A 26529-nucleotide genomic window follows, 5' to 3' on the forward strand; every position below is an offset into this window, starting at 1 on the left:
ATGATTTATCTGTTAATAAGATGTATGTAAAAGTGTAGTTCGTAATGTTATGGCAGTTTAATTCACTAAACAATCATCTTTGGCGTAAGAGACAGTCTGGAATCAAATGATTATTAAAAAGTAATTTATTATCTTGCAAGAGGCCCAATTGCCACACAGAGGTAGACAGTACAGTCTGTGAAACAAGTGCGACCAGGAGGGAGGGGCAGGCCAGTCTTTATACTCTGTTATTGTTATCTTCCAAGGTTCTTTAAACTCCAGAGATGGATAAGACACTCCACCAGTGATCCTATTATACACTGAACTTTAGTTTAGCTTAACTTACAGTCTGCAAGTCCTAAATTGGACAGCCCTTTGACCTTAGGGGTCAGGGCTTCAGCCTTCAAAGCTCTCCCCCTCTTCTCCTGCTTCGCAGGCGTTTCACATCAATCATTATATCACATAGTCAGCAACACACATAGTAGTCAATCTAGTGTATGTTAATGAAAATCAAAGTAAGTAATGAAAATCAAAAATCTCCCATTACACTCCTCCCTTTTTATCATTCATTGATAATTGTTTCATCAAAAACACTCACACAGTACTAATAATCATAATGAAACGTACCAAGTTCAAGTCTTACATCACACTTATACTTCTCATTTCTCAATTTCATATAACTGATCATACTCTTAAACTTAGCAGACAAAAAGATTAAAATTAAAACTATTAGGCAAAACATTAGAATTAAAACTAGTTTGAAAAAAGATTAAAATTAAATAAGCTCAGGCTATTTTTTCAGGGATAGACCCTTAATTTTACAGCAAGCAGATAAAGGTTTATTCTGGAACCGGGCTAGACGAACGAGCTCTGTCATTGCATCCCCAACACTATAGGTCGGACCCTCAGTCATTACAGTATAAACAAGAAAAAGTTGGATTAATATTTAGTAGGAAAACAAAACATGCTATAAAAACACAGATAAAGTAGATAGGAAAACTCCTCATATTCAAACCCTGTCCTTGTATGCCATCTCGTAACACGGATGGCTACTGCTTTTAACCCTCTTTACATATCATCATCGTTCTAAAAAATAAAAACATCAGAAAAATTCAACAAAAATGAAATAAGCAAAATAAAAACATAAACAGAAAACATAAAGAAAACATTCATTTACCACATGTTACTATAGCTTCCGCTATCAGTATCAAAGTCACATTTTGTTCACCAGTTTCATCATCAGAATGGACTGTCATTTTCGCCAATTGAACATTCATTCCCGCACTCATATTCACCCATGAATAACAAAATTATCAGAATAACACATACAATCATAACCTATACATTCAGCCTTTTCCATTAATCCACGCCCATCCACATATTTCCTAACCATTTTTTGTTAACTTTTAATTCCATCGGGCAATGGTTTTACTTAGTAAGCTCTATTTAATACCCTATTTAATAAAATCTAACCCTAAGAGTCATCATTGAATAGATTTTCTACTTTCCCTGAAAACATTTGCACCAATCAAATCATTAGATCCATATCAATACTAAGCCCTAGTTTGATTTAATCAAATAAAATCATCAAAATCATCACAAAACAAATTATTCTGCTAAACTTAAACCATTAGTTGGTCCACATCCTCCTCCAGGTGTGTTGATCATCTCGTTAGCCCCATTGACATTCCGTCTTCACCAATATGACACTTTGCGTGCCGTTGCAATGGGCTTTCCCTCGCTGGCAAGGGAGGTACGTTACTAGCACGTCCTTGATCCCTCACTGCCCTCCGCGTCGGCGCGTGGGGTTGCTGAGGTTGGTTGGTGTAGTCTAAGGTGAGAGGCGTGGACCCAGGTGTCACCCTCTCCAACCACTTTCTGATCATTACAAGATTTTCCCTTAGATCCTGACTGCACCGCCACTGGAATGAACCATTTCCTGCCTGCTGTCACCTGTTAATGCAGACCCTAGCTATTTTGTTATTGACCATTTGTCTAGCCGGTCATCCCTTTTGGTTTGACCTGTAGAATCAACCGCCTGAAACATATTGTCACCAGATAATTTTGCTCACTGTCCTTGTTTTACCCGAAAAACACTCAGTCCACTTTGCTCATGTCAACAAAACAATATTTCTACATTTGGAACAGAATCAGTTCTGTTCGACACAATCCATCCTGACATTCTGCCCTGTATCAAAAGTCTGCATGCTCTGTAAAGAAAAACAAATGTCGAGGTTACTGTCAGATAGTAAAGTACGTAGTTTCTTTTGTCTGCGGTGCTGCCGCATCTGCCCTGGCGTTCCCTGTTGAAACAGTCCCTGTTATTAGCACACACATACAACACTTTTGTTAGGGAGAAGAATGACCCCAGTTAAACCCAGTGTCCTCCCAACATTTATTGTCCCACCTGTGCGATTGCATTCAGCAAATGTGAACCCCTTGGTATGGCAATTGTTACCATCCCCCTTTTGATGCATGATCCACCATTACATTCTTCACTCCAAGCCACAATCTCATCTTCTTATCGAAGTATTTGAAGGACAGCGGCCCTCAGTTTCACCGCATATCCTGCCTTTCAGGCCTGTTGTTTGGTCTCTTAAGTCAGTCATCAACAAACATTTTCCAATGTCAAAGTCATCAATTGTTTCTATCAGGTCAGGTCGTGGTGTACAGACTTGGTCAGTATCAGTCAAACAACATTCTCCTTCTTTGTTCAGTTCACAATATTCATAAATGTGAAGGGCTCTCTGGATAAGTTGATATTGCCTTCGCCAATGTGTCACTTTTGTTGTTGCCATCAAATCTGTACCATTTTCTCAACTCATAATGGATGACAATCTGCAACTTCACAATTCAGATTTACATAAATACTTAAACTGATCCAGAAAGTAATTCAAATCAACACCATAAATGTAAAAAATAATTACTGCCAGACAGTGCTTGATGACTAATCACCTTAAAGCTTGCCCCGTGTTCTGTATTGTCTTTTCATCAGATTTTTGGCTTCTTTAAAATTTGTCATTTGCCTTAACGGAATAGCTCCCCTAAACAAACACATACCAAACATGAATTAACACTCATAAAACATACAATGCTGTCACCGCCAAACAAACACACACGCATACCTGACTATGAACCGCTCATATTCTCATATTCATATCTTTTGGTGTTTACTCTAAACATATTTAAATTTTAAATAAGATTTTAAACTTCTCATTTTCCTGTAGCTTTGATCTAATTTTACATGGTCTCTTAACCAGTTTCAAAGCACGTCTGTTCATTATTCATTTTCTCTTAGAAAAGTCAGCTGGGTTGTTCTTGTTCATTATCATTATTTTGCTTCAGCTTGCTTTATCAGGCCGATAACAGAAAGACAGACAGAGTACCCTTCCTCCACTCAGCAGTCTCTCTCACTATAAACAAATAATCTTTTCAACAGCCCCCTAAGATTGTAACTAAATAAATCATAGTCTAGAACCCTTAATTTTACAGCATTTTAAAATACAAATGTTTAACTCAAATTAGTACCATTACAACAATCTAAAATACATTATGCTATGAGCATTTCTAAGGTTATCGTTAGTTTAAATACTCAATTCACCTAACCTTTGTTATCCAGAAATTTCTCTTAACTCATCACAAGCTGTCTTCATCTTTAGCCACCAACATGTCTAATGACCTTCAGGAGTTAGAACTATCTTACAGACATATTATTTCAATATCAACACCCTTGCCCATAAGGCAACCAGCATCATGTTCCTGACATAAATTAAGTTTTGTTACTGTCTCCACAACAAATAATGACAGTCCCCTCATGGTCTCAGCTGGCTCTTGAAAGCCCATTCCCATTAGCTCTTAATCTATAATTTTCTTCTCTTCAGGGTGTTGTCCCCTGGCATAGTTGCAGACACTTGTCATAATGAAAAACAAGCCATACAATAAATGCGGTTTTTCTGGTGAGTGGTATATAGAGGAACTCACATTTTCTGGGTCAGGCGTGCCGTAACTCCTCACAGCCCATCCGTCCTCTCAGTGATCTGCTGATGCTGCTGGCCTCACAGTCACCTGCTCAACTCTAATACCTTTCTCACATAAAAACACCTCCCCATTATGGAGATGCCCAGTGTTTGTGGCGTGACTTCCCCTGTCTTAGGTTGACCTTTGGCCAAAAGATCTTACCCGTCTTTGGGGTAAGCACTTCGTACACACTTGGTTACCGCTCTTTCCCATCACAGAATCAGTTTTCTTCAACAGACTCAGTGTGTTCTGGAGCTTAGGAAAGGCACATTCAAGAGTCACCAGAGCACTCTGGACTGCCTAATAGTGTTAACACAGGGAGACAGGTTAATAACAACAGTATTTAATCACAAAAATCTGTTAAATCTGTCCTTGTCAGCAAAATCTCAGTGAATTTTAATCACATCCGTCTATTCAGTGTACTGTTACATCTGTAGCCGGAGCCATCAGCCCTGTTTCATGGTGGAGGCTAAAATCAGACAAAGACGTTACTGGTCCTGAATTAAACTAGTCAAAAACGTCCCTTCTATCGTTTAAGACTTCTTTAAAGTCATTCAGTTTTACTTTTGAAACATTTACCCTTTAAATGTATGACATGCCTGTAGCATAATTTCTTTTAACATCCCCATATCTATGGTTTTCAACTAAAACACTGTGCCTTACTATAAATAGCCTATTATCATTTATGACACAGGCTCAGATAACAGCTTTTAGCTGTCATTGAATGAGAGAGAGACCCTGAAGCATTTAGGACTGGTACACTGCACTCTCATAAATTTCTAAAATCAAACTTTATCTACCATCTTTTAACTCTAGCCCAGCATAAGGCATCTTTGCCAGAAATGACATGCGTTTTCAAATAAACATAATTCTTATATTTGTCTTTTGCCCACATCAGGGAATTTAGACATTACAAATTTCCACTCAGATTGTGTCTCTGTCGCACTGGCCATTTCAGCCACAGCACACACCAGATTCAGATAAGCAAACTGTTTCAGCCAATCACAAGCTTATCTTCTTAAAGCAAAACATCAGCTCCTAGTTCTTTCATGGTCAACACTATTCCTCCACGTTCACGTTCAAACAATATGTTTGTTTAATCAGATGCATTTCTACACATTTTACATTTAGCAACTGTTAATCCAGTAATACTGCGTCTACTTATTTGATCACATTTCATCTAAATTTTAGTTGTCAGCCTGTATTCATCAATTCACTAGCTCTTTCCTTCAAAAGGATTCCCGACTTAAATCTTTCAACCTTCTTTTAACCTTCAATCTTCTTACGACTTCCATCTATCCACTTTCCTTTAACTTTCTTTTCTACCTCACTTACTCGTACGTTCTTTTCACTTTCTTTAACACTGCGTTCACATTCTTAGTTCTTTCTCAGACGAAAACTTTAATATCGTCATTTAATTACTGTTCTACTTTCAAACCCACATTAATACACGTCACTTTCACATTATCACTTTTTTCCCTGAGTGTCCATTTACAATTACGGGCTAAATGGCCCTGCTGACCACTTCTCATTTTCCCTATAGTTTGATCATTGAGCTTTCAAACGGCTCCAACTTACTGCACACCCTTGAAGCAGTGTGTCCCGATCAGGAATGTAAACAGAGCCACTGATAAGCAGTTCTCTGTATTATTTTACAGTCCACCAGTGGCGGATTCAATCACAATAGCCAAATCATAATCTTCATCATTATTATTGGCCGCACTTTAATTTCATAAGTTGCAAAGAAAATCACTCAACATTTACTTGCTTTTTTTTTTTTTTTTTTTCGGAAGCAATACAAGGCTAAAAATGAAAAATTTTCAGTTTCTTTCTTTGTTTAGCCAGTCAAGTTGTTGTTTAAATTTCCAAACACAATCAAAACCCTGACTACCATTTACTTAATAATTTCTCCACATTTCTTTGAAGTGAGCTTCAGAGCACAGCTGCTTACAGCGTTTGCTCTCTTCTGTCCTCTATCAAATGGTTAGTCTGCATATTCAACTTAATGTTATCATTATTTTCTCAGTCCCTAAAATGCACAGACAGCCATTATAGCTGCCTCCTTGATTGATGACGAAAATTCTCTAGACATCATTATTTTACCAATAAAATATATAATTGTTCCCCATTCTTCTTAATAAAACCTTTTTTCATTCCTCATCTTTATATCACTTAATTTGACTTGCATGCATTTTGCCCATAATTTTCTTCATTGCACAGTATACCGGTGTGCAGTATTTACTATTAGATGTCCCCATAATGGCTGTTATTTTCCTTCTTTCACTATTGCATGTGGATTTTACTTCAGCGCGCTTACTCTAATTTTCACCCGAAATCAGGAAAGGTTGGAATTAATCTCTGCTTACTTTCAATTTCTTTCCCTGGGATTCCTCCAGCGATCAATTATTTCAGCCCCTATTAATTTCAATAACGAGTACTCGGCTTTGGTCCGGACAATGTCTTGACCTCCTCTAGGTCTCAATTTCCTCGCCCCTTTTAAAGCCTCTTCTTTTCCTCGTACCACAGTTCTAGCTTCAGTTCTTAAATAAAGCCATTATGGTTCATCCACAAAATTCTCTTTTCAAAATCCCCAAATGAAAAATAAATTTGCTGTCTCTTACCCAAGATTTTCTGTTGCCACCTGGATTCTTTCTGATTCCAGTGGAGTTCCTCCTGGCAAAGATAGCAGTTGGCTCTTCTCTCTCAATTCTGCGAGGTAAGACTAAAGCCTGGTGCTTCAGGATGATCAGTCGTCAATCCGCTTTACTCAGGGCCAGAAGAAACCGCCATGGAATCCCACTTCTGACACCAACTGTTATGGCAGTTTAATTCACTAAACAATCATCTTTGGCGTAAGAGACAGTCTGGAATCAAATGATTATTAAAAAGTAATTTATTATCTTGCAAGAGGCCCAATTGCCACACAGAGGTAGACAGTACAGTCTGTGAAACAAGTGCGACCAGGAGGGAGGGGCAGGCCAGTCTTTATACTCTGTTATTGTTATCTTCCAAGGTTCTTTAAACTCCAGAGATGGATAAGACACTCCACCAGTGATCCTATTATACACTGAACTTTAGTTTAGCTTAACTTACAGTCTGCAAGTCCTAAATTGGACAGCCCTTTGACCTTAGGGGTCAGGGCTTCAGCCTTCAAAGCTCTCCCCCTCTTCTCCTGCTTCGCAGGCGTTTCACATCAATCATTATATCACATAGTCAGCAACACACATAGTAGTCAATCTAGTGTATGTTAATGAAAATCAAAGTAAGTAATGAAAATCAAAAATCTCCCATTACAGTAACTATAGCAATAGTGGGCTCCCAGCACATTTTCGGTAGGACGAAAAAAAGAGCATTTCATTTAACGTTAACAAGTTAACCGTAAGTTACCCCACTTTTATTTATTTTTACTGGCACTTTTTTATTCATAATGTTGTAAATCTCTCTTTTTTTTATCGGACCTCTCATTTAACCTGCTTTGGTTAAATTGTTCGGTTCCCTTTCAAGGGAACTCGCGTTGCGTCAAAATTGACGCTATGGGGAACGCTTTGCGTGATGACGTCTTGAAGCACATGTAAAATCAGTCCAATGGTGTGGCGGAACGTCAGAGGCGGGTGACGTCACGTACCAGGAAGCTATAAAAGCCAGCCCGAAACAGAAAACGAAAGCTTTCTGAGTCTTCAGTTGCGCTCTGTGTGAAATCTGTCCTTGTTATTTGGTGTTGTCTGTCTATATTGTATTATATATATATATTCAGAACTATGGCGAGTAAGCAGCAGCAGTTTAGAGTGTGTGTTCACCCCTGCCCGCGTTATTTAACGAGTGGGGATACTCACACTCTTTGTGTTGTCTGTTTGGGTGAAGAGCATGCCCAGTCAGCACTCGAGGGTGCTGGCTGTGAGCATTGCGATGCGCTTCCTATGCGTACGCTCAGATCCCGCCTGGCTTTATTTAACCAGGATCGCGTTCCCCAGGGCTCTGGTCGATCACAGACCTGGGGTTCGCAAATGGATCTATCAGTGGATGTTGAGACGGGCTCTGCCTTATCTCAGCCTCTTTCTGATAGATCCAGTGCCTCTCATCAGGGTGTGGAAGCACGCGTTGCGGTTTCTTCCCCCCCGATGGAGGCACCAATACTGCAATTGTCCAGCTCTGAGGAGTTGGACGTTGTTAGTATTGACGCTGAGTCTGAGGATTCGCCACCTCAGTCTCATGCGTTTGAGGAATTGCTTGATGTTGTTACAAGAGCTGTCGAGCGATTATCTGTTGAGTGGCCAGAAGATAGGCAGGGCGTTCGTTCGAAAAGCAAGCTCGACGAACGTTTCCTGCCATCTCGTGCACAGCCTCAGTGCAGAAGCCTTCCGTTTTTCCCCGATCTCCACACCGAGGTGTCGAGATCGTGGGGGAAACCAGTGTCATACAGAGTATATACTGCACAAACATCCCACTACTCTTCTATACACAATTATAAAGAGCATGGTTATGGGGAGATGCCGAGGGTGGAAGGGACGCTTGCGAGCTATCTCTCTCCAGCAACGGCATCTTCTCTGAAGGCTCCTGCATTACCATCCAAACCAGTAAAATTCACTTCTTCCCTGGTTCATAAAGCTTATGCCGCCGCCGGCCAAGCTGCAGCATGTTTGCACACTATGTCATTAATGCAAGCATACCAGGCAGAATTATTGGGTGATTGTGAGGAGGGCGGGGTTATTGGTCACGATACTGTGTCCGAACTGCGTAGAGCCACAGATTTATCTCTCAGGGCCACCAAGGAGACGGCCAAATCCATCGGCCGCTCTATGGCAGCCCTGGTGGCCACTGAGAGACATCTGTGGCTCAATCTAAGTGATATAAAGGACAAAGAAAAACATGTTCTTTTGGATGCACCGGTTTCCACTGAAGTTTTATTTGGAGACGCAGTTAATAGTGCTGTAGCGAAGTCACAAGAAGCTTCAAAACAGGCAGCTGCACTTCAGAAACTTCTCCCCCGCCGTTCTTTCTATGAGGCTGCTGAGCGGGAGCAGCCTCACTCCTCTAAAAAGAGCGCTGAGCACCGTGCCACTCAGAAACAGAGTGTTTCCTCCCGTGCTCCCCCACAAAAATCTCGGGGACACGGAGGGCGCTCTCAAACCCAGCAGTCTTCGAGGGGTAAAACGGATCTGCGGACCGTTATTACCGCCAAGAAGGCTGCTGGGAAAAAGTCCTGATGTCTGAGGGCTCAGGACAAATGAGGGTAGTCCCCCCCGAAGCAGAGCGGCCAACACCTCTTTTTACGGTGCCCGTCTCTCTTCGGTGCCCTCAGGGGACCGGTCTGCCAACCCTGCCGACTCCGGTGTTTCAGGGCGCAGCGGTCTCCGGCGAGCACATATCTCAAGGACCACCCGGAAACGTAGTGGCCTCGGGATGCCCGCCCCCTCTGAGGAGGGTGTTAGAGCAGTCTGTTCAGTCGTTCCCTGCCGGTGCGCCGTTACAGGGCGACGAACCGACTACTCAACAGCAGGAGAAAAATACGGTGCCCGTCTCTCTTCGGTGCCCTCAGGGGACCGGTCTGCCAACCCTGCCGCCTCCGGTGTTTCAGGGCGCAGCGGTCTCCGGCGAGCACATATCTCAAGGACCACCCGGAAACGTTGTGGCCTCGGGATGCCCGCCTCCTCTGAGGAGGGTGTTAGAGCAGTCTGTTCAGTCGTTCCCTGCCGGTGCGCCGTTACAGGGCGACGAACCGACTACTCAACAGCAACACAATCCAGAAACCAGTCTCGAGAGGCTGGTACCTCTAGTAGAATCTTTGACAGCGTGGAAGCTACTGTCAAATGTTTCTCGTTGGGTCCTGCAGACCGTGGAAAAAGGGTATCAGATACAATTCTAGAAACGCCCACCTCGGTTTATGGGGGTCCTGCCCACAGTGGTGGGCCCCGAGCAGGTTCTGGTTATGGAACAGGAAGTAAACACTCTGTTAGAGAAAGGGGCCATAGAATATGTACCTCCCTCCAACAGGGAAACCGGGTTTTACAGCCGGTACTTCATAGTTCCAAAGAAGGACGGGGGATTGCGTCCCATTTTAGATCTTCGAGTTCTGAATGAGTCAGTCATGCAGCTCAAGTTCAAAATGTTAACATTGAGACAATCGTGCCACAGATCAGGTCTGAGGACTGGTTTGTCACGATAGACCTCAAGGACGCATATTTCCATCCGTCCGTGTCATTGGAAGTTCCTGAGGTTTGCTTTCGGGGGCAAAGCATACCAATATCGAGTTCTTCCATTCGGCCTGGCTTTATCACCCCGCACTTTCACCAAATGCGTGGATGCAGCTCTGGCGCCTCTGCGCCTCCGGGGTATTCGCATCACGAACTACATCGACGATTGGTTGATTTTAGCTCAGTCGCATCAGATGGCGGTTCAACATCGAGATGTTGTTCTCGCCCATATGAAAGAGTTGGGGTTACGGCTGAACGCCAAGAAGAGTGTGCTTTCTCCATTTTAGAGGACCACTTTTTTAGGCGTAGTTTGGGATTCAGTGTCGATGCAGGCGCGCCTGTCACCGCCACGCATAGATTCCATCCTGGCAGCTGTAAAAAGTGTAAAGCTAGGCCAGCTACTCACTGTCAAACAGTTCCAGAGACTGTTGGGTCTCATGGCAGCAGCTTCCAACGGGATACCTTTTGGACTGTTGCACATGAGGCCCCTGCAGTGGTGGCTCAGGACCAGAGGGTTTTCCCCGAGGGGCAACCCATTTCGCACAATCAAGGTCACGCGGCGATGCCTACGTGCCTTGGTTATGTGGAAGAAACCTTGGTTCCTGTCCCAGGGCCCAGTGCTGGGAGCTCCTTGTCGTCGCAAACTGCTAACGACGGATGCTTCCCTCACGGGTTGGGGAGCGATCCTAGAGGGTCGCTCATCTCAAGGTCTGTGGGAAGGCCATCATCGTTCCTGGCATATCTATCGCCTAGAGATGTTAGCTGTCTTCCGGGCTCTGAGGAGCCTTATCACAGGTCTCAGGGGACACCATGTGTTAGTGCATACGGACAACACGTCGGTAGTCGCCTATATCAACCACCAAGGGGGTTTTGCGCTCGCGCCCATTATCCAATCTGGCACGCCATATCCTCTTGTGGTCCCAGGGGAAGTTGCTGTCACTCAGGGCAGCCTACATCCCCGGGGTCCAGAATATAGGCGCAGACACTCTGTCGAGACAGGGGCCGAGGCCCGGGGAATGGAGGCTCCACCCCCGAGGTGGTGGAGCTGATATGGACGGAGTTTGGCCAAGCATAAGTGGATCTGTTTGCGTCTCGAGAGACGTCTCACTGTCCACTTTGGTTCTCCCTCACGCATCCAGCTCCTCTGGGACTGGATGCTATGGTACAGACGTGGCCGAGGCTACGTCTGTACGCCTTTCCCCCAGTTGCTCTGCTCCCGGGAGTTCTGGAGAGAGTTCGCAGGGACCGGGTTTGCCTGCTTCTTATAGCCCCGCGCTGGCCGGGCAGAGTATGGTTTCCCGATCTTGTGTCCCTCCTCGACGGGCCTCCTCTGGAGCTACCCGTCAGGAGGGACCTTCTGTCCCAAGCAGGGGGCTCGATTTTTCACCCCCGACCGGAACTGTGGAACCTGTGGGCTTGGCCTCTGAGGGGGCCCAGCTCATAGAGTCAGGTCTCTCAACTGAGGTTGTTGAGACCATTCTACAGTCCAGAGCTCCCTCCACGAGGAAACTTTATGCCCTGAAGTGGAGAGTATTCACCTCTTTGTGTAGTGACCGTCGGTTGGATCCAGTCAACTGCCCAATTGGTACAGTTCTGGAGTTCCTGCAGGACCGGTTCACTGCAGGTCTGACCCCGTCCACTTTAAAGGTTTATGTGGCGGCCGTAGGTGCTTACCACAGTCCTTTGGGTGGAATGTCTGTGGGGAAAGACCCTTTGGTATCTCGTTTCCCTCACTTGGAGGCCTTCTGTCCTCCTCCCTTTCGAAAAGCGGACCAGGAGGCGAATAATTTGCTTTGCCCTGTTCGGGCGTTAGACGAATATGTCCACAGAGCTGCCCTGTGGCGGAAAAGCGATCAATTGTTTGTATGCTTTGGGTCCCCTTACAAGGGAGGTCCAGTGTCTAAGCAAAGGATGAGCAAGTGGGTGGTTGAGACTATCTCACTTGCTTATGAGGCGGCTGGGCAGCCTTCTCCTTGGGCTGTCCGGTCGCACTCTACTAGGAGTATGGCGGACTCTAAGGCCCTTATATCAGGAGTATCTTTGCAGGACGTTTGTGATGCGGCAGGCTGGTCCTCACCGCACACCTTCGTCAGGTGCTACTCTTTAGACCTAGACTCTACTCCAGGGTCTCAGGTTTTGTCTTCCTAGTGCTGCTCACTTGATTTCACACAGGACAGACATTTGTAGCTATGGTGGCGTTGGTATAGACGTTCCCCATAGCGTCAATTTCGACGCAACGCGAGTTCCCTTGAAAGGGAACGCCTCGGTTACGACTGTAACCTCGGTTCCCTGAAGAGGGAACGAGCGTTGCGTCGCCTTGCCATATCTTCTTCATGCCTGTCAGCACGACTTCAGACTCTACGAAGCTTTCGTTTTCTGTTTCGGGCTGGCTTTTATAGCTTCCTGGTACGTGACGTCACCCGCCTCTGACGTTCCGCCACACCATTGGACTGATTTTACATGTGCTTCAAGACGTCATCACGCAAAGCGTTCCCCATAGCGTCAATTTCGACGCAACGCTCGTTCCCTCTTCAGGGAACCGAGGTTACAGTCGTAACCGAGGCGTTTTTGTAAGAAAGATACCCATATTTATAACTTTATAATCTAAAATAACTAGCTTCCGCCAGACGACCGTACGCATACTACGCAAATTGACGTATGCCACAAGAGTAACCCGTGACACATGTAGGACGTAGGAGTATCGTAAGCTTAGACGACTTTCATGGTAGGGCTGTGCAAATAGGGCTGTGCAAATAGGGCTGTGCAACAAACTGAAGCTCCTCTTCTATAGTATTGAAATCCTCCGACATTTCTCTTTAAAATGGCTAATTCGCGACCAGGGTTTTGTTTTGCTCTTACTTCTGAGCTTCCACGTTCGTCATTACGTTGTACGTCGGGTCAGGGGTTAGTTTTCCACCGTAAATCGATGTGTACGGCCGTCTGGCAGAAGCTAGTGATTATTTAAGTTTTAAATATGGCTATTTTCCTTACACAAACGCATAACTTCACTTCAGAAGGCCTTTATTAACCCCCTGGAGTAAAAGTGGAGCACTTTTATCATGGATGGATGCATTTTTTTTGGGCTTCAGATTTTCTCCAGCCATTCACTGCCATTAAAAAGCTTGGAAGAGCCAGGACATTTTGTAATATAACTCTGATTGTATTCGTTTGAAAGAAGACTATCATATAACGTTACACCTAGGATGACTTGAGGGTGAGTAAATCATAGGCTAATTTTCCTTTTTGGGTGAACTATCCCTTTAAAGACATACATAATTCTTATGAAAATACCTGATATAGCTTGATGAACACAGATATTATCGCTATTATGTGTTTGTCTTCATGTTTCATCAGTCAAAACGTCTCTATTTGCATGTTATTATATCCATATAAGGCATTTCCTGAAGCGTCATAAGTTTAATACTTCTATGAATCTCATTGGTGGACTTTCTGCACGAGGTATGAATCAGTACTGGGTAGCGCTCCATATCGCTATCATCTCTAGTCTGACGTCGTCATACTCAGATTCTAGTCTGATATCTTCTATAACAGACGCGATGGTGGAATCTACACATGATGTTTCATAAAGTTCGGGAGGAGCACTTTCAAATAATCAATCCAATCAACTTGTCATCAAACAATTACATTTACATTTACATTTACATTTAGTCATTTAGCAGACGCCTTTGTCCAAAGCGACTTACAAATTAGGACAAAATTCAGCGAGTCATAAAGAGGCAAAAGCAACAACAACGCAAGAAGTGCTCAAAATACGAAGTTCAGGTATTATTCAGAGTAGCATAAGCCTGATAAGTGATCTTTCAAAGGGAAAGGATTTTTTTTTTTTTTTTTTTTATTAGGTTAAGTGCTCACGGAAGAGATTGGTTTTCAGCTGTCTTTTGAATGTTGTCAGGGATTCTGCATTCCGGATGAGGGTGGGGAGAGCGTTCCACCAGCATGGAACTGTGAATGAGAATGTTCTGGAAAGTGATTTTGTGAGTGAATTACCATGTCTACCCTATCAGCATGAGAGAAAGCATATATTTATTCACTCTGTCAACTCACCTAACATTCCTTGACAGTTTTCAGCGTCCCTCCACAGCCAGGAATACGGGGGGAGTATTTTGGGTTCGGGCCGAATAGCGAGCCCGGGGCACTCTTCTAGGACAGCACGCCAATTATGCATTTATTGTATCTGACTTATTTGTAAGTGTGAAATCTCAATTCTCCAGCGGCAGTCATCTTTGTTTTAAACGAATTCAACCCAAGCGCTCTTTGGTGACATGGATGATTACGTTACTGTTGATCATCTGTCCATCATCGTATAAAGCCCGCCCTGACAATTTGATTGGTCCGAAGAGCTCTGGTTCGAGCATAATTGCTCCACAACGGATCAAGTCCAGACCGAACTTCCCGACCTAAAAATGTTGTGGGCGGGGCTAAATTCAGCTGGCATCCAGGCTATATCATAACTTTAAAAATAGAAAAATAATACTAAAGTACTTTGTAACGTAGTTACTTGAGTAGATTTTTAGCAAACTACTTATTTACTCTTACTTGTACTAAAGTAAATTATTACTTAAGTAGCAATACTTTTACTTAAGTACAATTTTGTAGTACTCTTTTCACCACTTTGCTGGCAATATTAACTGCTATTCCTTACATAAGCTTTGCCTTGCAAAGTCATTTAAATCTCCCAATTTCATGTTTTCATGTTTATCATTAACCCAGTCTAAGCTGGATTTACTTAAGATCACTTGCAATGTTCTCCTTTAAAAGTCAACTATGCTTTGTTTTGATTAAAACCTCTCTTAATGTAATCCAGTGTTATTCTGTGCATCGGCTTTGAGAATAACTGCGATTAAATGTCAGACAAAGGGGGTCTTAAGTTTTATCAACTGTATAGGCTGAGTTTGCAGGTGTAACTCGGCAAATCTCACTGGCCAATCTCACTGGCCAATGTCCATTGGCTCGTTTTGTTACCCCTTGAGGTGATTGAGCAACCTGGCGAGATCCCATGACATCAGTCCGACATAACGTCGAATTTGACTGACTTAAAGGGAACTCAACAAATTCTTTGTTGTACTACGGCAATTGCTTAGCGTGGGTGTCCTTGAAAATACATTACCCTGGGAGAACGGTCCCAGCAGAGACCTGCAGCAGAAAGTGAAAAACAGCACTGTTTTATAAGCCCTTTGAGAGCTTAATGCCTGCGGAATGAGTCACTATACATCACATAAAATGTGTAGACAAATGTGGAAAATTGCCAGAAATGTCTGCACTGCAAAAAATCTCTGTTTTAAAAAAAGAAGAATAAAACACTTTTTTGTTAGTTTTTTTTACCCTGTCCAAATTAATTCTTCTTAATAAAAATTTGAGGATTTTGATTGCGATGCAGTTGTTAAATCAGTAAATCAAGCTCTTTTCACAATTCAGACCTGAGACATTTTGCTACTTCTCTTATGAACCATTCAACAACACTGATGTAAAAGGTATAAAAAAAAGGTTAAAAAAAAAGGTTGTACTATGATGGTATTTGATGGTAATACATTTCTGAATTTATATAATATCATTAATTTATTACAAACTAAAAACATATTTGCAACTAATGAAATGACTGCATTATTACTATTCAAGGTTCAAATTGACATTTGACTACTAATGGTGATATTAACTTATGTTTGATATTTAATGGGGAGGTTGAAGGGGACACTTGGTTTCTGTTCACACGGGGCACGTCCTTGCGACTGACTGCGTCTTTTTAATTGTTGGTCTATGCTATAGATGTATATTTGACTGTTGCGACTGCAAGAGTCCCTTTACTTGTACATAATTCTGAAAGCACACAAACCCAGCAGTTTTTCTGACCCGTTGGTTTAGAAATAAACAAACTTATGCACGATCATCCTTGTACATAACGATTTACTTTAAAAGTGCCATAATGGGCTATGTTGCTAGACCTACTTTATGCAGTTCAGTCGAAATGTGAGTCAAAGGAGTCTTTTTACACAACAATCTTTATATTCATATTCGTCTTCATCTTTGACTCTTCCTGTCCACAGGTGACCACCCTGGTCAACACCAGTAACAAAGGCCCATCCAGTAAGAAAAAGGGCCGCTCTAAGAAGGCTCATGTGCTGGCTGTGTCCGTGGAGCAGGCGACCCAGAACTTTTTAGAAAAGGGCGAGCAGATTGCTAAGGACAGCCAGGACCTAAAGGAGGAGCTTATCGCAGCTGTAGAGGACGTCCGCAAGCAAGGTGAGAAGCCTGTTATCACACTGAGGAACTGTCCCAAACAAAATCGAACAACAAAATATGCCTTTAGAATGTTTTGCTAATGTTCCCATTACATTATGAAAATGTTATTTCTAGGGCTGTCAAGCAATTTTTAATTTTTAAAAAAATCTAATTAATTACACGATGTGGTGATTATTTAATCTAATTAATCACAAATTAATCGCACATCAAATTTGACCGAGAAATTACCCCCAAAAGATCATTTAAAGTCATTATTGTGTTAAATGAGAAAAACATCAAATAGACATTACAAAAAGTAGCTTTAGAAAAATGTTTTTTTTATTTGATTTAACATATAATTTATTGCAAGTAAATTCTAAAGTATACGATGACAGAATAAAAAAAAATTGAGTGAACTGTACTTTTGATGGTTTTTTTATTAATATGGAAATATGAAAGATATATATTTTTTTTAATGAAATGACACTCTTAAAGGTGCATTGCGCAAGTCTCTGAGTTTTTGCAGAACTATGCCCCCTCTGACGGCAAGCGAAACTGCAGCCAGAAGTGTGCACGCTCACGGACAAAAGTTTTCTTTTTTTTTATCTTACGTGGAGTTTGCGTTGGTGTTTGAAATGAACTACAAGCCGGTCTCTTAGAATCCATCTTCTACGGAGAATAGCGGCGAATACACAAACCTGCCAGACAGCCAGGTGAGCGTGCCGTGAACGCGCATGACGTCACGCCCAGTCTAAAATTCCGGCCCGAATCCCTCTTATTTATTTTACTTTACAGGATTATAGAGACAATCTCAGTGATCAGAGAAGGGCTCATTCAGCCCATCAGGCAATTGTTTAAGCATGTTTGGGTTAGAAAACGGGTATTTTTAACATGAAAAAGTTGCTTAATGCACCTTTAAGTAAATGTCTTAATGAGCCATTAAGTCATTGAGTCAATCATTCATTCATTCATTCGATTAGTTTAAACGGCTGATTCATTCAAGAATTAAGTAAATGGCTCACTTGATGAATTTGGCCATTGAATCATTGGTTCACCCGATTGATTCGCTCAAAACGCAGATTCATTTAGAAACGAAACACCGCTGCGTGTTGCTCGGAGATGCACAACAGTTCTGCTCTGGAAAAATTGAGCAAAAGCAGACAATACTTTGCCTAAAATATAACACATTATTAAATTCTTATTTATTGAACGGTTGTATAAAATCAATATCACATTTGCACTCATGCTATCCGAGACAAAAACAGAACTCGTGTGATATTGCGTTCGTTACTTGTGTGATATTGTATTGTATAAATATGATACAAAAACAAGGCATTTTTGCCCTGATATCTTGAATTTTAGGAGTATTCTAACTACATTCTATAGGCTCCACCACACAGTGAGTTGTTGCCCTGCATCATATTTGTCACCAAGCAACTATATAAAATATATCATTATTCTCTGCAGCACCATCTTTGATTTTTAGCGGGAATGAAAGTGAGGCTGTGAGGGATAGACATACATCTCTTCAGAGGGTTGTGCTGTTATTTAATGTGTTTTTGGATTGTTCTGCTGACGAAACACTGCAAAACACTTTTTTTTTGCCTATGTGTGGCAGTTTGCAGACAGCTAAGGTATAGCTTTTTTTCTCCTCCATCACCTATAAGTCCTGCCTATTATTTACATCCCTTATCTGGCAGCACATTACACACACTCTCTCTCTCTTACAAAGTTTCTTTTTTCTTTTATGATTGTTCCCATACACACTGAGTCCCTTTCCAAACCTTGCATACTCATTGGTCTGGACTGAAGTTAGTGTTTGCTCAGCCAAATTACCTCTATGAAAATGACAAACAGTTATTGATGGTGTTTCACAGAACATTCATCATCCCATAAACACAGCCGAAGACCAATTATGAGGTTGTGGAGAAGAGAAAAAAGCCAATTTTAAACTCCAAAAGCTGAAATGTATTATCAATCATCTGTTTTCTCCTTTTTTTGTGGTTTGTTTTAAGGACTGTATGATGAGGTAATGAATGATTAATTTGTTTAGTTTAAATTTCTTGGTAATAAAATACTAATGGGTTTTTGGGTGATTATTTGTCTATATTCAGGACTTTAAACATAAAATAATATGTGAGTAAAACAAAGAATAAAATACAGCTTTGGGAAATATGTATTCAAATGAATACTGTTCAACACAACAGCACAACTGTTTTCAATAAGAAATATATAACAATAAGAAATTCTTGAGAAGCAAATCAGCATATTAGAATGAGGAATCATGTGACACTGTAATGAAGTAATGAAGTAATGAAGCAAAAAATGCAGCTTTTCCATCACAGGAATAAAAAAAAAAAAAGTAAATTCATAATTTTTTTTTTGATCAAAAAATGTTTCCTTGGTGAGTATAAAACAGTTATTTCAAAAATATAAAAAAAATCTTATCAACCCCAAACTTTTTAATGGTAGTGTATATTTTTCCACAAGACCAGAGTCACAGAGTTTGTAATAGTCATTTGTGGTGAAAATGCACAACCGTTCTCAGACCTGCAGTGAATGGACTGCTGCACTGACAGATGGAGACTGAGCCAAGCCTGGCTACAGGAGCTGAATGAAGTGTGTTAAAATACTCTGTGTGGACCATTAGCAAGCCGACCTTTAGCTGGGATGAGGTTAATAAACACAGGTTGGGCATAATGGTCCAAGTGACTTACCACTCCCAAGGCTGACCGTCTGTTAGCCTACTCTGTGTGAAACAGGGGTCAAAGGACAAAGAAAATACTTAAAAAGAAACGAGAAGCCGTTCTTTTTTGATCTAATTGTCGCTTGTGTCCAATCCCACAGTTATTGATTTATTCACTTACCGAAAATGAAAAATGACTTTGTGAAACTTTCAACCAAAAGATAATTAAGCTACTAATCAATTATATAAGACTTAACAAGTAGACACTGGATAAAAAGTCAATGCAGAAGATCCATTGAAAAATGAAAGAGACTTCAGTGGTTTTTCAACAAGGTTTCAGTAATGAGAGCTGAGGGTCATCTCAGGGATCAATATGCTATCCAGCTAATGCTAGCCGAAATGCATACCTGGATAAATCCATTACCATCTCAATAGCAGTTGTCCGGCTTTTTTCAGGGCCTCCCTGTAAGTATGCAAACTCTCATTTCTAGACCTGTGCCATAAATGCAATGGAACCTATCAGCAGCAGCTAACTAAGTTATGCTAACCAGCCAAACCTTAACCTATTGGTGGCAGGTAGTATTGGGTGGAGGGACTATAAATTATAAATATTTATATCCGATTTCTGTTTTAATGATTCATTTAGAGGTACATTTATTTCCTTAAAGTCAAATTGATTCCACATGCTCCCAAGTGTTCCTCCTCCTAAATTCTTCAAAGAAATGATTTAATTTAATTCCAAATTTATCTGGGGCGGCAAACGACCTAGTCCTATCTTTATGTTTTACTGTCACACTTTCCAGATTACAGCCATGTGTCTCTTGGAGGAGTATTGAATCTGACCGAGTTTGCCCTAATAGTTTTTAAGACCTAGCCTTTACTGGTATTGGCTCAAGAAGTCGTCATCCGAAGTTCGGAAGCATTGAACTATAAAAGCTTGGTTTAACATTGTAGCAAATTACCTCCAAAGGGAATTATGAATAATTAATCATAACTCGTTATAATTAACTATACATATTTGGATCAGTTAATCAAATTATCTTTATGTAGCTGAATAAATATTACCATCAATTAATCTGTTCGTCCAGCGAACACTCAGTATTGATCGTCTATCAACTCAAGGATATTTTCCGGACCGAATGAAATGATTTAACACAAGACATACACCTTCCGCAGATGATATATATTTATAAAAATACATTTAGACCGCTTAACATAGTGATTGCTATCAGGATGTGAGGAGACTTTCAACCAGTATAAGAAAAAAAAAGAAAATCTGTAGAGAATCATCTATTGCACATTTAATAATATGCTAAAGCCTGCACACACACTGATGCGATTGGTTACAATGTAGTTTGTGACATAAGAAACACCAGTGATTTCAAACCGTGTTTTTGAGACTGTCTTTTCTCTTTCACTGCAGGTTTAAGGAGAAAAAACTCAACAATGGTGTTGACACATGAATTTGCACATGGTTTGTCTTAAAGCATATAAAAATTAAAGAGCAATATGTCTGTCCCATTGACTTGGTTCAATTGTGCCGTAGAGGTTAAAAAACAGCTACAATGGAAATAATATTATAACCTCCTGTGGTAATCCATGAAGGTAGAGCTGCCACAAAAATACACAGAGCCAGAGGACAGTGCTGACATTTCAGCAGCAAGACACTGTTAAGAATAGCTGGCATTCTGTCGTTTCAGTTCAGTGTGCGAGAAGAACAGCAGAATGCGCACATACGGTGAAGTACAGCCTTATTTATGGCGTACATGCAAGTGTTCACCCACACAGAGCCAGTGCGGGGTTAAAAACAAATATTCCCGTTCTCTCTTTCCCTAGACTCTGTGAAGTCAGTTTGCCACAAGCTTTCATCTCTGTATATCATTCTCAGATTCAATGACATTTGCTAATGTCTCAGCCAGGCTTTTTGTAAGCTTCCATTAATCAACTCTGTCCCACCTGCGGCTCCTGTTCGGATGGACGGTGGGAGGTCCACTTACTGTAGGGTCATTAATAGATTCTGTCAATGAACCTGAGACAAATTGCTCATTTCGACTTTAGCTAGCATGCCACAGTACCGTACTGACGTAGTCTGAATCATTTAGGCACAAAAATCGTGTACACACAAATAAATGAAAATGCTACTTTTGACAAATGGAGTGCTAAATAAATGTTCAGAAAGTGCATGGTCATCTAATACTGTCAATCAAAATGCAAGGGTATTAAACAGCTGCTTACATCACTGTTATGACAACCTACAAATGGCTTTCTTTATTTTGGTTTTAATGTTCTCGCATATTGATCTCTTCTATTGTGTTTTGAAATGTTTATTAAAAGTTTGAAAGGCACTGCATTTCATGGACAATATAGTTTGACACAATAATGGCACATTGTACTCCAGACACCAGCAATCTTCTGCATCGTTGTTTTTTTTTTGTTTTTTTTTCTTCTTCTTTTTTTTCTGCAGTGTGCTGTTTCACTAATGAACACTCTTGGCAATATTGCCTGTGTTCACAGTTTATTTCACTGGTAAACAGATGCACAGCTATTAATAAACCATTGACATGTCCAGGCAGCTTTTTTTGGTTCAGAGTTAAAATTCCTGGATATGCACAAGGGATTTGCTTTGTGGTATACAATTAAACATATGTTGTTTTGTGTCGATGTGCAGGTGAGACGATGCACGTGGCCTCCTCAGAGTTCGCGGATGACCCCTGCTCCTCTGTGAAGCGTGGGACCATGGTCCGTGCCGCCCGCGCCCTCCTGTCTGCTGTCACTCGCCTTCTCATCCTGGCTGACATGGCTGATGTCATGAGGCTCCTGGCTCACCTCAAGATCGTATGTTCTCTTCTCGTTCATCTCTCACCCTCATTTCTGTCCCCCACAGTTGCAGTTAATTTGTGAAATTAATCACTATTTATTTATCATTAAAAATGTATTGTTTATAATAACTTTTTTGTTTGTTTTGTTTTTGTTTTATTTGTTGTTTGCTTTTTTGTTTGCTTTAGTTTTTTGTTTTTGTTTTATTTGTTGTTTGCTTTTTTGTTTGCTTTGCTTTTTGTTGTTTTATTTGTTGTTTTTTATCTTTGCTTTAGTTTTTTGTTTTTGTTTTGTTTTATTTGTTGTTTGCTTTTTTGTTTGCTTTGCTTTTTGTTGTTTTATTTGTTGTTTGCTTTTTTCTTTGCTTTTCTTTTTGTTCTTAGTTTAGTTTTTTTGTTTTTTGTTTACCAGATCATACATCCCTACTCTCTACCCACCTTACACATTTTTGCAACTGAACATTTACACTTTTACACACATATGTATTAACCTACTTTTTGTTGCCAGTGAGAGCTGTCTCCTGGAAAATTCATTGTAATTTTTTTTGTTCCTTTTTCGTTCTGACTGAGTTTTCAAAGCTCTGCATCGCTACGACTGGTCTTCACAGCTGGTCACTGTCCACTAGGTCAGAACAAGCCAGACCAGCCTCTCAATTGTTTTGATATCCAAGTACACACATCTGCCTTTATTTCAAGGGCACAGGAGTTATATTTATTGTAGAAAAAAAGAAACACTCTTTATTTCCACTCCTGCTCTCCATTTGCATAGCACATATTGCCGAAGCAACGACCTCCTGGCATAACTTTGCTACAGATAATTAAAATGCATAAATAACACTCTCAAATACCACTTATCTTGCCTCTGGTCATCAAATGCATTTGTAATTTTGGTGTAGATAATTATTTTTCAGAGTGTCTGAATTTAGACTTTTTGCTCTTATACCTTCATTTTCATACAGTTTTGCCCTTTATCCTATTTCTTCTAGTTGCATCGTTCTGTTTTCTTTAGATTTTTGTTCCCCACTGGCACGAAGGAAACAGACACAATTCTTCTCACTCTAAACCAACAATTTATAGAAGTGTTTTATTTTTTTTACCCAGCGGCCTCTCTGTTATATAATCAGTAAACAAATTTGAGAACTAAGATCTGTCAAACTCAATGGTTGCGGATTTTTTTTTTACTTTTATAGTATAGGATATGACTGAGAAACTTTTAGATGTCCCTCAAGGGACAAAGCACCTCCTTGTTCTTCTGCTAGTCTCATTACGGAGAGTGAAAACTGTCAGAAATCACATTACATGTGTCCCAGGAGAACCAATAATAAGCACTAGAAAAGTTAACCGTGTGCTTTATGGAACTTTTATGCTACCATTCATTTTATGGATGATGTCTAAACAGCTGGATGTGTGTGTGTGTGTGTGCGTTGATGCGTGTGTTTCCAGGTGGAAGAAGCTCTAGAAGCTGTCAAGAACGCCACCAACGAGCAGGACTTGGCCAATCGCTTTAAGGAGTTTGGGAAAGAGATGGTCAAACTTAACTATGTTGCTGCTCGCAGACAGCAGGTATTTATTAAATATCACTTGTGTTTTGAATTTAAGAATATCATGAATTTTATGTAGTGTATATATATATATAAAAATAAATTATAACAAAAGGCTTTTTAATGATTTGTTTTAATTTTAAGAAGTTTTACTTCTATCCATTCTATCACCAATCGTTGTATGCATGAAGGGTCTATGAATAATTGCGTTTTGTACAATTATAGGATGGATGGACGCCTAGCAGTTAAATTAGAAAATTATATTATTATATATTGTATTTATCTTCAAACTTAACTCATTTCATTTGCTGCTTTACAGTAGCTTTCGATAGCTAGCGTGTGTGTGCATTTGTGTATGTGTGTTGCAGGAGCTGAAGGACCCTCAGTGCAGGGATGAGATGGCGGCAGCTCGAGGAGCTCTTAAGAAGAACGCCACCATGCTCTACACTGCCTCCCAGGCCTTCCTGCGCCACCCCGACGTGGCTGCTACACGTGCCAACCGTGACTACGTCTTCAAACAGGTCCAAGAGGCCATCGGTGGCATCTCCAGCGCTGCCCAGGCCTCCTCGCCCACTGACGAGAAGCACGGTCACGCTGGCATCGGCGAGCTGGCAGCCGCTCTCAATGAGTTTGACGTGAGTACACCAAGGGGTCAAGCTGCCTATTTAGTATGCAGTCACACAAACTGTAACATTATGCTTTTTTTAATTTTTATTTTTTATTATGTTTCAAGCTATCACATTTTGCAGATTAATGTGTCAACTTATAAGTAAGCTTTTTTTATTTTTTTTATCTTTGTAGTCCCTATAAGGCGCTTGGCGCTTTGTTCGATCAGTTTGACATGTCAATATTTAGGGCTAAGGTGTGTAATTTCCACACCACTAATAGCACCGGGATTGTTTATCTTCCATTGTTTACTCAAACAGGAAGTCCTGGACCAAACTCATGACATTGGCACAAAACGAAACGGAACAAAACAAAAGCAAATATGGCAAATATAATATTTAAACCACCAGAATCTGCAACATTTTTGAAAGTAACCGTATTGTACTAAATGTAAAATAACAAAAGCAATGGGCCCCTCATTTTCTTTCTTTCTTAATTTTTTTCTTTAAAACAAGAAGTCAAGATGATTCTAATATTGACATTAATGGGAAACCATCACAGAAGTTTTAAATTCCTGTGAGAGACTACTTGGAATATTAGGTTAGGCTGCCATCTAGTGGTCAAGAAGGACGTTTAAGGTGATCATAAACACTACTGTTCACAAATGTTTAAATGAATGTAGTACATTTTTTAATGTAGTGCAGGTTGTATTGTGACTATATAAAGTTTGGAATATGATCTGCCCTTTTTTATCTTCACCAAGACTTTTGTCAAAATGATGTCTGCTAAAATAGTGATTGGCATAAGGTTCAAGGCATTTCAGGGGTATACTTGGCACACTAAATGGTCAAAAGTATGTGGATAAATGGTACCAAATCGGTTTGAAATGATGCACACTCAAATGAGATTTATATCAGTAGTTTAGAATAAGATGTTTAGCTGTTTAAGTATGTTGCCTGGAGGCACCAAACACATTAATCAAGATAAATGTTAATAAAAATAAATAAAAACAGACATCCACACTAGCACAACGGTGCTTTTAGACAACAATACACACACACACACACACACACACACACACACACACACACACACACACACACACACTGATGAGCCACATTATGAATATCGTTGATCATCTTCTAGCAAGGCCACATATTAATGTCTGGGTAGATTAGATGGTAAGCAAACAATCAGTTCTCAATATCAATTTGTTGGATACAGGAGAAATGGGCATGAATAAAGATGTAAGCGACTTTGACAAGGGCCATATTGTTACGGCAAGGTGACCGGGTCAGAGTATCTCTGAAACAAGGCTTGTGGGTTGCTCCCGGTCAGCAGTAGTGAGAATTTGCCAACAGTGGTCCGAGAAGGGACAAAACAAACCAGCGACAGGGTGTTGGTGCCGAATATTCATTGATGCACAAGAGCAACAAAGACTATCCTGTCTGGTCCAATGCTCCACCTCGCAACATCTGGAGCCTCATGTATCAATCTTTACACGCACAAAAACTTTGCGTACGCCAGCTTTCACGCTCACGGTTGGATGTACTAACAGTGAAATTAACGCGAGAATGTGCGTTCCTCCACGCCAATTTCATTTCTGGCGTACGTACATTTCGCATTGTTTTTGTCCGCTGGCGACTCTTACAGGCAATGAAGTGAAGTTGCAAACATTACACAACGAATTGTTCTACAAGTCTATCGCACCACCACCTGTGGGAAGCATTGCTATTAATTTGCAATTTATAAAATAATTGACATATATTGTCACACAAGCCTTATGGGAATATTATATCAATTATGCAATTAAGTAAGAACATATAAAAGCATATGCAAATTGATACAACCTTTAGTCCATAAATAAAAAAAATAAAAATAAAATAAAATAAAATAAAATAAAATAATATAAAATAATATAAAATATAATATAATATAATATAATATAATATTAATAAAATATTAAATATTAAATATTAATTAATATAAAATTATATATATATATATATATATATATATATATATATATATATAATATATATATATATATATATATATATATATATATTAGGGGTGGAACGGTACACAGAAGTCACGGTTCGGTTCATACCTCGGTTCAGACATCACGGTTCGGTACGAGTTCGGTACAATGGAGGGAAAAGCAAAACAAAACAAAAATGCAGAAGGCTTGTGCATGTCTCAGGCTGAACCACCAAAGGAAAATAAATTACTTAAGCCTTGTATTTTTTAAATAAGTTTTATTAATAAAGTAAAGGCATAGAACCAGTTTATTTGTAGTGCACTGACAATAGTTTTATATAATTAGTTTATTAATTAAATGAATAAAAAGACAAAAAGACCTTGAGATATGTTTGGTAATTGTACCTGAATGAATTTAATTGAATTAATTTGTTACATTTCAGATTAATATATTTGTTTTCCTTAATTTTAATTAA

The 26529-nt window shown here is 40.4% G+C and overlaps 1 protein-coding gene across 1 annotated transcript in view; it reads left to right on the forward strand.

Moving 5' to 3' along the window:
- Nucleotides 1–26529, forward strand: part of ctnna2 (catenin (cadherin-associated protein), alpha 2) — a 535329-nt gene that overhangs the window by 78254 nt on the left and 430546 nt on the right. Inside the window, exons 3-6 of the mRNA XM_082164839.1 lie at nucleotides 16250–16445; nucleotides 21779–21945; nucleotides 23370–23489; nucleotides 23836–24102. Coding sequence (XP_082020965.1) covers nucleotides 16250–16445; nucleotides 21779–21945; nucleotides 23370–23489; nucleotides 23836–24102 — 750 coding nt within the window. The remainder of the gene's footprint in view (nucleotides 1–16249; nucleotides 16446–21778; nucleotides 21946–23369; nucleotides 23490–23835; nucleotides 24103–26529) is intronic.

The sequence above is a fragment of the Leuciscus leuciscus genome (genome assembly GCF_965113295.1).
Source record: "Leuciscus leuciscus genome assembly, chromosome: 3".
Classification (NCBI taxonomy): Eukaryota; Metazoa; Chordata; class Actinopteri; order Cypriniformes; family Leuciscidae; genus Leuciscus; species Leuciscus leuciscus.